This window comes from Furipterus horrens, unplaced genomic scaffold, assembly GCF_987537825.1.
Source record: "Furipterus horrens unplaced genomic scaffold, mFurHor1.1.pri manual_scaffold_2, whole genome shotgun sequence".
In the NCBI taxonomy this organism is placed as follows: domain Eukaryota; kingdom Metazoa; phylum Chordata; class Mammalia; order Chiroptera; family Furipteridae; genus Furipterus; species Furipterus horrens.
This window is the reverse complement of record NW_028327172.1, coordinates 218060734-218073014: the sequence shown is the minus strand read 5'-3', so window position 1 is coordinate 218073014 and position 12281 is coordinate 218060734. Positions and strand designations below refer to the sequence as shown.

General features: G+C 61.2%; 1 protein-coding gene across 1 annotated transcript in view; it reads right to left on the bottom strand.

Moving 5' to 3' along the window:
- GAK (cyclin G associated kinase) overlaps positions 1-12008 on the bottom strand; it is a 43740-nt gene extending 31732 nt beyond the window's left edge. Inside the window, exons 1-5 of the mRNA XM_090267201.1 lie at positions 11771-12008; positions 6756-6817; positions 6054-6113; positions 5154-5268; positions 2741-2883 (exon numbers count right to left, since the gene is read on the bottom strand). Coding sequence (XP_090123327.1) covers positions 2741-2883; positions 5154-5268; positions 6054-6113; positions 6756-6817; positions 11771-11915 — 525 coding nt within the window. The 5' untranslated portion in view covers positions 11916-12008. The remainder of the gene's footprint in view (positions 1-2740; positions 2884-5153; positions 5269-6053; positions 6114-6755; positions 6818-11770) is intronic.
- Positions 12009-12281: the final 273 nt, after the last annotated feature.

Here is a 12281-nt window from a genome sequence, read left to right as displayed (position 1 = left end):
CTTCTTTCTGGTCAAGATCCGTATATGCACCTTGGAAACGGCCTGTTCAGGAAAATACAGTTAAAACCAACCACAAACCAAAGATAACTGCAATTAATAAGGTGGCGTGCACAACAAAAGCCTTAGAAAAGTCAGGAGAGAAATTAACATACTGTTGAAAGTCACCAAACACACCAAGGAGCTGAGAAGGAATATAGCCAGAAGGCTGTCTGCTGTGATGAACTTTTACATCCAACATAAACAGGACACGTTCCTAAGAGCAAAGGCGCAAACCTGCCCAGTCACGTGAGGCTGCCGTCCGGGCCGGGCCGCCCTGGCTGCGTCTACCAGGCCCACAGCTGAGGGCGGCCGTGCCTGGACACAGCCCCCAGAGAGCCTGCCTGCGGCGCTGGTGGGCGAGCGGACCCGGGTGCACAGCACAGGCTCCCCGGGGGAAAGATGACCACGGCCCTGCGGCCAGCACGCTCGGGGCAGGAGCACGTGCAATGGGCAGCTGGCGACGCCCCCCCAAACAGCACCCTGACCACGCACTGACTGCTGAGAGCGCCACCCACCCGTCCGGGCTCTGTGACGAGACAGAAGCTGCAGCCTGTCACAGCACCTCCCCAAGGACGGAACCCACACGCCAGCAAACACAAAGACGGCCAACCTCGTGCACAGAAGGGACGCATCACTAAAACCACACGGTCTGCTGCCAACAGCAGGAGCCACAGAGCGCGGCACGGAGACCACCACGTGCTGCTGGCGGGTACACCCGCACACAGACACAGGCCGCCTCCAGCACCCTAGGGACATGGACATCCAGAGGCTCAGAGGGCACTGGCCAGCACAGACAGCAGGAACCCCATGGCACCCACGCTGCTTCCTATGGGCAACGAGACGGACGAACCCTAAACCCACAGCGCCAAACAGAAAACCGGCACAAAGGCTGCAGCCTGGAGCCCCGCTAGGGCCCCGGACCCGTGGGAAAGCTGCGGGGACACCAGAGCCCCCGGGGCACCGAGGACGAGCTCAGGCACAGGTGCTCCAACCTCACCCCCTGATTCTTCACCCAGCACAGCCCTGGGCCCGCGCCAGCAAGCAGGTGCAGCCAGACCGTGGAGCAAGGCCCCTCACAGCACGGTGGCCGCCCCGGCGACCTCCTGACCCTGCAGATCGACCGCGTAGTCAGCGCCGACCCCTGCCAGGGACCAGGAAGAGGGTGCAGAGATCACACCCAGGAAAACCAGGCAGCTGGGCGCAGACGGGACGCGACACGGTGCTAGGACGCAACCTTCAGCCTCGTGCATGTCAGACACATGAACTATGTACTAAAAGCTGCAGCACCAAAACAAACAGGTGTAACGCTGATTCATTCACACCGGATGGCGACTGCGGCATTGGCTGTCGTCAGCTTCTCATTGGACGCTCCAAGGGAAGAGAGGTCAGCGCCCTGACGTTTGTGGCACATGGGCTGACAGCCACGCGACTGAGGGATGTGCGTCCTGCTGCGGCAGCGATGGTGCTCAGTGATGTGAGAAACACCGCTGTCGCCCCGGCTGGTGTGGCTCAGTGGACTGAGCGCCAGCCTGCGAACCAAAGGGTCACTGGTGTGAACCTCAGACAGGGCACAGGCCTGGGTTGCGGGCCAGGTCCCTGGTTTGGGGCACACGAGAGGCAACCACGCAGTGATGTTTCTCTCCCTCTCTTTCTTCCTCCCTTCCCCTCTCTCTAAAAGTAACTATATAAAATCTTAAAAAAAAAAGAAAAAGAAAACACCATTGTTCTCCCAGAGTTAGTGCCCAAGCGTCTGGGTGTGAAATAGCGTGACATCTAGAGTCTATTTTAAAATCCTTCAGCAAAAACCACATGCACCCCTGAGCAGGGTGAGGGCCTGCTGCTGCCCAGGATGGAACCAGAGCCGGCGCAAGGGCTGGGTGAATGCCGGACGACCCCCACATTCTTTTCCAAAGACACAAAAAGAGGAATAGAAACCAGTCCATAAGGTACAAGATGCCTGTAACACACGTAACTCAGAAAAGGCTCCTAGAAGAGCATACAAGGAGCTTCAGTGAATCGAGCACAACAGACCGGGAACAGGAAAAGGGCAGGAAACAAAAAGTTCCCTGAAGACTGAGACTCTGGTGACCACATGCAGCACAGACACACTTAACTCCATTAACACTCAGGAAAAGCAAAAGCCCTCCATGCAGGAGACGCCCAGGCCGGGAAAGCGGAAACGGCAGCTTTGAGCAGACACCCTGCAGGGGGGCATGTGGGGCCCTCAGCCCACGGGCACCGCCCGGCCCAGCGCTCACACCCATGCGTGATGACAGGCTCAGCAGCCAGGGCAGGAAAGCCAGCACTGCGCGCAAGGCAGGCGCGAGGACCAGCCACGGTGCGGGCAGCACTGGGCCCCGTGCGGGGCGCGCCCACTAGGCAGCAGGACAGCAGTTCACCCCAGAACTGCGAGGACAGGAGGGCAGCCCAGGCCCACAACCTACAGCTGAGGGACCCTGGGGGACCCTGAGGAAGCCCCAGGCCCAGCCTCGGGGCCTTGAGTGTGAGGCCCCCGTGTGCGTCAGCAAAGTCAGATGCCACGCAGGGAGAGCTCTTGCTGCTTCAAAGGATAAGCTTCCAGAAAACCCACGGGAGGCTCCCACATGGGTGTCTCAGACTTCTCCGGGGAGCCTGAATGGCAGGAGCAGCGCTGTCCTACCTCGTGGGCAGGGGCACAGGGACACGGGGCAGGCAGTGGCACCTTGAGGTCCCGGTGGATGATGGGCGGCTTCTGTCTGTGCATGTGCTGCACAGCTCGGCACGTCTGGTAGAAAATCTTCAGGACGGTGTCGCATGACAGCGGGCCTTTCGCCTCACTCTTCTTCAGAAACTCCACCAGCTGCCCTGGAAGGGACAAGGATTACTGTCACCCAGCAGGAGCTGCCCAGGCAGACCTGTGCCCACAGGGCAGAGAGAGGGTGTGGCCACCGCGGTCCAGCCACAGAGCCTGTCGTGGGAGCAGCTGCTGCGGCCACCGCACGTGCGGCAGCACAGACCTGCCACGGGAGTCGGGGGAGATGGCACCAAGGTGCCACCTTCCCAACTGGCTCCCGTGGCAGGTGTGCGGCCCTTCCTTAAATGACAACGGCCATCTGCCTGTCAGCGTGGCGCATCGGTGAACACTCACCCCACACAGAACACAGACTGCACACGGGACCCACAGGGGGGTGACAGCACAGATGGGGACGGCAAGGCTCTGGGCCTGGGGAGCCCACCCTCCTGTTGCTTCCCTGGCAGAGGCTACCCCACGGCCACGGGGGAACTCCAGCGTTCACGGCTCAGCACCCACACTGCCCTGGTGCCCAGCCTGTCCCTCCCTGGGGGCCCACCCCTGGTTCAGGCCCCAGGCTATCGCAACAAGGTGACGCGCTACCACGGCTCCAGCTCTGCGGTGGCCCTTGCCCACGCTGTCCCTCGCTCCTGGGCTCAAACACCACCCCCAGGCACGTGGACACTCTTGCCCACATCTTTTGTCCCCCGGCGCTGGGCGCGCCACTGACCCAGAGCCTGCACGCAGCCATGCTGACAGACACCGGGTTCACCTGGCAGGAGCGTCTACCTGCCCAGCACGGCACGAGGCCTGGGCAGCACCCGCGCAGACCCCCCTTCCCGCACACCCACAGGGACTGGGTCTTCATGGAACCACCGTTGCACCGTGCAGACAAAGGGCACTTACACCCGGGGACTGCGCGTTCCTGCTGCCACCCATGCGGGGCGCAGGCCCCACCCTGGTGATACAGCTCTGCCTCCCTCTCCCAGCCATGCCTGCCTCACAGGCTCCACCCCACCCATGGTGGTGGGGGGGACACAATGACCCAGCGACCACCAGGCCGGAGCAGTGCAAAGAGCCATCTTCTCAAAACCAGCAACTCTGCGGGGGTCGGGGGGGGGGACAGAGGGGCACTGCAAGGCTCTCCCTCCGCAAAACAAACCAGCACCCACACCCCTCCCCTGCCAGGCAACGCCCTGCGCCCACCCAGCAAGCACCGCAGGCTTTCAGCCCCAGCCTCGCACACGGCCCCCGGACAGCAGCCTGGCAGCCCCTCTGCCCCCCGCGGGCAGGCCTGTGGGCTGCCTCACCTGTGAAACGGTTCACGCAGGGGCTGCCACCCCTCAGCCTGGTGAAGCCCAGGATCAGAGCGAGCCTCCAACACAACAGAGGACCCAAGAGAGAACCAAACCCTCACGGCTGAAACACAACAGCCACGTGCAGGGGGACGGGGCCCATGGCCTCTCCTGTGCCACCAAGTGATACAGAGCGGGCCGTCCGAACAGCCAACAAGCCCCCTCTAATCCCAGTCACAGGGACACCCAGCACCACGTGGGAACCACGGCACCTCTGTGCGCCAGCACACCTGTGCAAGGCGTGTGTCCTGCAGCGAAAAGACCTCGAGGTTCGGGGTCTTCGCACATGAGCCTTAGAGAGAGGAGGGGGGCCTGTGGGTGTGAGGAGACGGGGCCACAGCGCCCTTCCAGAAAGGAAGAACACACGAACACATGCACGCAAGCCTGCTCTGCGCGCACATGTGCGCTTTTCCAATGAGCATGCGCTCTCTCGTAATTAAAACACCAGTCACGGGGGACAGCCACTACCTGAAGAACCGCAGCGCAGACCTGAGCCAGTGCACCAGCACCGCCCCGGCTCACTCCGTTAGAGTGGGAGGCAGGGGCCTGTGACAGTGCTCACTGCCCCCCAGCCCTGCCTCCAGGAAGGCCCCTATGCCTGTGTCCCTCCCTGCACACACTCTGCCAGGTGCAGGCCTCCGCTGGGCCGCCCAGGGTCTGTGCCCACTCCTTCCTTCTGCACGTTACCCACTGGAGCCAAGGCTCCGGGCAGCGAGCTCACCCCACCTCACTGCCAACCGCGGCTCCCAGGCCCTCTGCGGGGCAGATGCAGATGCCACCTGAGCCCTGCCGACTCCTCTGCCGTCACTCCACAGGCCCTCTGCCCAGAGCTCTTCAAAGGCACAGTCCCCCTTATCCTGCCAGGGACCCAGTGACTAGGAGCCCATCCTCCAGGAACAGAGCCTAATGATGGCTAGGCTGCGTGCCGTGCCGCTCCCTCCCTGCAGAAGCCGCCGGCAGGTTCCGGGGCTGGCTCCTCAGAACCTTACCTTTGCAGAGCTCCGTGAGCAGCAGGAACTCGGCCTGGCCCGTGTCTGACTCCTCTTTTCCTATTGACGCTGCAGAGCAGAACTGGACGATGTTGGGGTGGCCAGAAAGTTTTTTCTGTGGGTGTCTTGTTAAAGGAGAACGTGTAAGTCTGTGCATTTGGAGACAAACACACGGGAAGGGCCAGGGCAGGTTCGCTGAGACAGCGCGCATCCTCGGGTTGCCGCTCATTGCACCGTTTTGCTGCAAACCCATTTGTGCCCCGCCCCCGCATACACGACACTTAAAGACACTGAAGTCACAGCAGTGAATGAAATGACCTTAGGGTCTCAGTGCGTCAGCACAGGAAGAAGGGGTGAGCAGAGAGGCAGGGGTGGGGGGGATGGGGAGTGAAGTGTGGATGGAACCACCACCAGAGCCACACACACCTGACCCCAGGCCAGGCAGGACAGTGACACAGGGTGCAGCTGTGAGCAGCAAAGGCATCCACCCAAACCTCGGCGGGCAAGCACCTTTGGGCGCCACTGCCAGCAGACTTGCCATGGACAGAGCTTCGAGAAAGAAAAGAGAGCAGATTCTGCAGCGAAAGGCTGGGCTCCAGCTCAGGGGCAGCTCCAGCTGGGGTGCGGAGCCGGCAAAGAGTGCCCACCATCCGCCATCCATGCACGGGGCCTCGATCCAAGCACACGGCCCAGGGGGCCAAGGGGCTGCCCACCCCGGGCACAGAGACCTCCAGGGCAGGACCTCACATCCACTCCCAGGACCACAGATGCTCTTACGGCTGCCCTGAGAGTGACGGACAAGGGAAAACTCCTTTTCACCAGAGACAGTCGGCAGGTGCGCCCGGGAAGGGGTCGGTCCTAGTGCGTCAGAGCGCGGCGCAGGGCAGCAGAAAAGGATACCATGAAGCACACCTCCTGGATGATGGCTCTGCTCCTCTCCTCCTCACCGGACAGCAGTCTCTGCATCGGGAAGAGCACAGACAAGGTTAGCGCCTCTGTCTGTCCAGCCCCAGCCGGCGGAACCAAACAAGGGCACCTACCCCCTGCCCTACAGGGAAATCAACAAGCTGAAGACCCCTGAAAAAGGTCCCCTACATCCAAGGACATGAGAGAAACAACACGCAGAAGCCTGTCTGTCACACAGGTGGCAGTACACAGAGACGACGGAAGGGACAGACACGCTGCAGAAACGAGGGTCCTCGCCCAGGTCCAGGGCCCCAGCCGCACGCCCAAGTGGCAGCTCCGCTCCGCAGCCCAGGCTGGGCGCCCACGTCTCCTGACAGAACCAGGCGCCTGCCCCGACTGTCCCGTGTGGCCCTGCCCTGGGGGCCTTGCACACACAGGGCACAGTGGCTGTGACGCTCCTGCTATCCAGGGGCCTCGTCAGGCACTCTGGCACCAGAGGTCCCGCACGCCCCCCCCCAGCCCCAGGGCTGGAAACCGGGGCATCCAGGAGAAGGCTGGTGGTCTCTCACCGTCAAAGAAACAGGACAAAGAAAGAAGCAAACTGAGTAATAGGAAAAAACAGCCTCCAAACACGGTCACTGTGAGGTTGCCTTTAAAATGACCAGAGCCCACACAAAATGTGTCACCCTTCCTTACCTTTAATGCATACTCTCTGCCACTTCCCAGATCTTGAGCTTCGTATACAAATGCAAACCCTCCTGAAAATGAGAAAAATGAACATATCAGTTCATCGCTGTGACCTTATTGACACTAAGAGGTCGTTCCGAAGTGAAACACAAACTGGACTTGTAGATAGCAACGTTTTCTGCCAAATAATGGCTCCAATTCACCTAATACTGTTCTGTTTTGTTTTAATTGTCTTGCTTCAAAGGCAGGAAGGAAGTAAACAGGAACAGAGATCAATGAGGAAAAAATGGAGAAAATCAGCAAAGCCAGGGGCAGTTCTGTGAAAACAAATGAGCTCAGTCAGCTGCAGACAGACCGAGGAGAGCAGGCGAGGGAAACAGGACAAGCGGCCGTCCCAGCCCCAGCACCGGGCGCACGAGGAAAAAGGCGCTGAGACTAACCTCGCCGAGCACAGACCAGAGTCTCCACAAACCCTCAATTCCAAATAAACTAACACGTTAGCCCACCAAACCCATCGTGACTAAGTAAAGTTGGTGTAAGTAACACCTGAAAATCAAGGCCATGCTACGGTTTTTAGGGTCGCTGCGTGAGGCTTTTCCTAGCTTCCTGAAGTGCAGAATTAGATCACAAAATTAAACCCCCCAGCAAACTGCTCACCTTGACAGAGGCTGTCCCGAGAGGACGGCAGCACCTACCCAACAGGGGTCAGCCCAAGGCGGGAGGCGTGGTCCCGCCACAGCTACTTAGCGTGGTAGGGAAGGCCCAGCCTGGCAGCCAGGCAAGGAAAGGGAAGGGAAGGCGTCCAGATCGGAGAGGAAGAGCAAAGACATTTTCCCTGTAGGTGACGTGCTAGTCTGTGGAGACAGCCCTGCGAAACCTCCCCCGGGAGCCGCTGTCACTCGGAACTGAGTTTGGGAGGCGGTGGGATATCAGACCACACAGAAACCCGTGTCCACACCCACACCCGGGGTTAGGCAGGGAATCACTAGGCCTAAGAGCAGAAGCATGACCACGAATGAAAAAAGGGACAGGTGGGGTCATCTGAGTCAAGACGCACCTGCTGAGAGGAGAAGGCAGGGCGCTGACTGCACTTTGCAAGTCGCCTTCCCGACGACGGGCTTCTGGCCAGAACGCAGAAAGAAGAGACACCTCACCAAGCGCCCACTCAACGTCGCTACCCGCGAAGGAAACACGAACGCGAACCACGATGCTGCCGTGCAGCCAATCGGAACGTCTGCATGTTTACAAGCTGACCGCAGCAAGTGCGGGGCACCAGGAGGTGCACAGTCCTCAGGGGTTGGAGGGGCGGTCTGGCAGCTCCTGAAGAAGTTACACGTACACCGACTGCACACCTGCGTTCACACGGCTTCACTGTACTCGCCCAAACGGGAAACAACCACGTGTCCGCCGATGGAGAAAGGATAAACCAACTGCCCCTAACAGCACGACTCAGCGGTGAGCAGGGGGACCAAGGGCCGACAGGCGGCGCCGTGGTGCCTCCTAAACAAGCGTGCGGAGGAGGACGCCAGGATGACAGACTCGGGACTGCACTGACGGAACACGCTGGGAAACAGAGACCGAGCCACAGCGGCAGGAAGCCCCCTGGAGGCTGCCCAGGGTGGGGGTAGGGCAGGGCGTCTGGGGGGCAGGGACAGGTGCACAGATGCATACATGTGTACCACATGCACGGAAGTGTTTTTACATGTATACATGCCATTCTGTCACTTTCATCTTAACACAGCTGTTGAAAATTAAAGTTAATAAATCCGTATGAAAAACAGATGAATGGAAATAAATGAAAATCCACGAAACAGAAATAACAGACCATTTCACTGGTCAGTTCTATCAACATTTAAGAAAGAAAGCAGAAGAGCCTTCCACAAAATCTCTCCAAAGATAGAGGAGGAAAAAGTATTGCCGGCCCAGTTTTTTGAAGGAGGAAACAACACAGATGTAAAAGCCCTCAGGGGAATCCCAGCAGCGATTCTGGCAGGTCCTCCAAGGAGGACAGTGTGACCATGGGGCCAACACCAGGAACAGGCCAGTCCAGCGTTAAAAGTCAACCACGGCCTGCGAACCAAGCGTCACTGGTTCGATTCCCAGTCGGGGCACAGGCCTGGGTTGCAGGCCAGGTCCTCAGTTGGGGGCGCGTGAGAGGCAACCACGCGTTGATGTTTCTCTCTCTTTCTCCTTCCCTTCCCTTCGCTCTGAAAATAAATAAGTACAATCTCAAAAATAATAATAATAAAATGATACTTGAGAAAAAAATACTTAAAAAAAAAAAAAAGTCAACCACGGCTCGCCCTGGCCGGCTTGGCTCAGTGGGTTGGGTGTCATCCTGCGAACTCTCGTTTTCAAGATGTCACCAGCGGGGCAAAGGGTACCGGAATCTCTGCGTGCAAACCTACAATTACCACACAATTAAAAGTTTAAATGAAACCAGTAACCCTCCCATCTAAGGCCCCACAGGAAATGACAGGCAGGTGCCGCTAAGACGCCGCCATGTGCAGTCTCCTGCACGCGTGTTCCAGAACCAGGACCCCACAGCACCTCCTGGACTCCCGCCTGCCTCGCACGCGCACATGTCATATAACAGGGGACCTGCGTCCAGTAAGAAGAAACTCCACAACTCCTGTCAGTAAGACATGGAGAAGGGGGTTGCACAGGTATTTCACACACAAAGCAGATGACTGGCTAACATGAGGTCAGACTTCTCCACGTGGTTTCATCCATGCAAACCCAGCCGCAAGCGGACCCTCTGCACCCCCACGAGCACAGACAACAGATGACAGCTGGGGCCGCATGGGGAGGGCATGGAGGCAGGGAGTCCTGCTGGTGGGGCAGGACGTGGGCGCGGTGGGACGGCTCTAGCTGCTCCCCGGGTGGTGACCCACGGCCAGCAGCCCCGCTCCTGGGTATTCTCCCAAAACTCTTGTAGAGTGCTCTTGGCAGCTTCGTTCATAAAACATAACAGCCCACGTGGAAAGACCACACGTTCACCAGCACAGAGTGGCTCGGCCAAGTGCAGCAACAAAGGAAGTGACCTGCAGCACCTCAGAGCCCTGGAGAGCAGCCGGTGACACTGCGGGGGGTGCTGGCGGAGCCCGGGAGCCTGTCTGGGTGACTCGGCTGTCGCAGGAGGCGGCAGGCCCCACAGGTCCGTGCGACTGCCCAAGCACGTGTACTCTGCACAGTGTACTCTACGTCAATAACTTAATTCCAGTCGCTTCTCAGTAAAACACTGAGCACAGGCTGTCGGTGTGGAACTCCAGGAGGGGAGCGTGCGTGGCGGGTAAGCACTGGAGGACACCTAATAACAACCAGCCACGCTCTTCAGCCATCCCAAGAGGTGCAGGGAGACGGGAGTATGGCAGGGCCTCCATGTGGGGTCACAGACGCAGGTAGCCCAGGGCATGGCACGCTGGAAATGTGAGGACCAGCAGCATTCAGGGACCTTCATGTGTAAAATCCACCAGCACTCTCGAAGAAGCACACACTTTTGTGCGGCACAATTCCATAACCTACGCTGTACATGTATGTGTGATCATTACCTACATGACAGGGACATGTGCCCACGCAGACAGCAGGGTCCACGGAGAGGAGCAGCCAAGCCCCAGGGAAGACAGAGAGCAACCCCCACAGCAGCATCCTCCCAGCTGACCCCCCACAGCGACCTCCCCCGACAGCTAACGCCCCCCAGGAGACCCCAGACAGCACAATGACCTTCCCGCCACCTGCATGCCAACAGACAGAGACTGGAGCGGTGGCCTGCACTCAGCTCCCACCGGCCCGGCGACACCCGCTGCGAGCGGCCCCAGAAGGGAGGGCGCTGCCACTGCTCCCTCCAGGGAAAGCCACACGGTGGCTCACCGCTGCAGAACAACGCACCCCGCCAGACGCCAAGGGGCCAAGCCAGGTGGCCTTCTGTGGGCTCCCAGCCCCCTGCCACTGTCAGGGTCACAGTTCACAGGAAGCACTGGGGACTGCGCCTGACAACTGACCAGGGCCTGTGAATGTGGTGGTCTGGCTGCATGCCTGTCTCACGTGGGCGTCTGTCACAGTCCAGCCTGAGGACACCCCTGCACTGTGCCATCCTTCCGTCGTCGGAGCATGTGTCTTATTTTAGGGCAGAAGCCTCCTGTGGTCCACCGTGAGATTCTTAAAGAGCCAAGACAATGGCCTGGTATTTTCAGAACAAACACGTGGCCTGGGGGAACTGTCACTGCTCTGACAGGAGAAAACGCCACACCCCAGGGCACCGGGACAGGCACTGGGCCCACATCGGAACGGAGAGCCTGTGGTTTTCTTGGTAAATAACACCCGGGTCTGCTCGTTTCTGACCACAACCCGGTGACGATGCTGAGGCCAGAACAGCCCCTCGGGCCTTGAGGAACGAGGACATCAGGCCAGGCGGGCCGTGTCCCGCCTCCCACCGCCCTGAGAGCCGCAGGTCTGGTCTTTAATGCGAGTCCGTGCGGGGAAACGAGCGCCCGAAACCCGCGGTGCTCAGCCCGAAGCATCAGGACCAGAGTGTCTGCCATGCCCTGGGGCACGGGAACGGGCAGAGGAGGGCCCTACTCCAGCCCCGGCGGTGACTTCCTCGTGAGGGCGGGAGGGGCGCCCCGGAAGCTCGGGCCAGCCCGCAGGGGCAGAGCCCTCGAGGGCTGACTCTCCGGCTGGGTCAGAGGAGGAAGTCCGGCGCGGGACACCAGTGTCCGCCTACCCCCGCACCCCGGGAGGCCGAGGCGGCAACCGCTCCCAACGGGGCGCCCGACCACCCGCGCTCGGCTCCGGGGCGCCGGCCCCACGTCCACGAGGCCAGGGCCGTGCGCGCCCCGCAGCAGCCGAGGCGGGCAGGGAGGGGCCCGGTCTCACCCCCACCCGGCCGCGCCGCTCCCCTTCGGACTTCCGCCTCCACGAGGGCCCCCGGCCCAGCGAGCTCTCCGCGGGCCCAGGTCCGGCACACCTGCGCGGCGCGGCTGCCTCGCCCCGGCCGGCCCCACCAGGAAGTGCCCGCGCCTCACCCTCGGCCAGGACCCGCCGCACCCGCAACCGCAGATCGCCCAGCTCCACCGTCTGTCCCACGAAGTCGGTGTGGTCGCGGCCGGCGGCGCCGCCCAGGGAGCCCGGGCCCGCCAGGAAGTCGAGCGCAGACTGCAGCAGCGACATGGCGGCGGCCCGCGACGGGCGCCCTGCGGGCTCGGGTCCTGGGCGTCGGGGTCCGCTCGGCAACCGCCGGCCCCGAGCCGCCCCAGCTTCCGCCCCGACGCCGTGACGCACGCCCGGAACGACGCCGGCGCCTCGCTTCCGCCCCGTCGGGAGGCCGCGCCTGCGCACCGCCCTGGTCGCGGGGCGCGCGTGCGCGGAGCCGCCGGTCTCGCGGAGCCCTTCCGGCCGTCCATCTCCCGTCCCCCGGTCCGCCGGGGCACCGACGCGCGGAACCGCGGCCGCGGCCGCTCCCACCCAGGTAGTCCGCCTCCCGGCCCCGCCCCTCCGGTTCCCCCGGTGGTCGGTGCTGCGCCGTGGCCCGGGCGG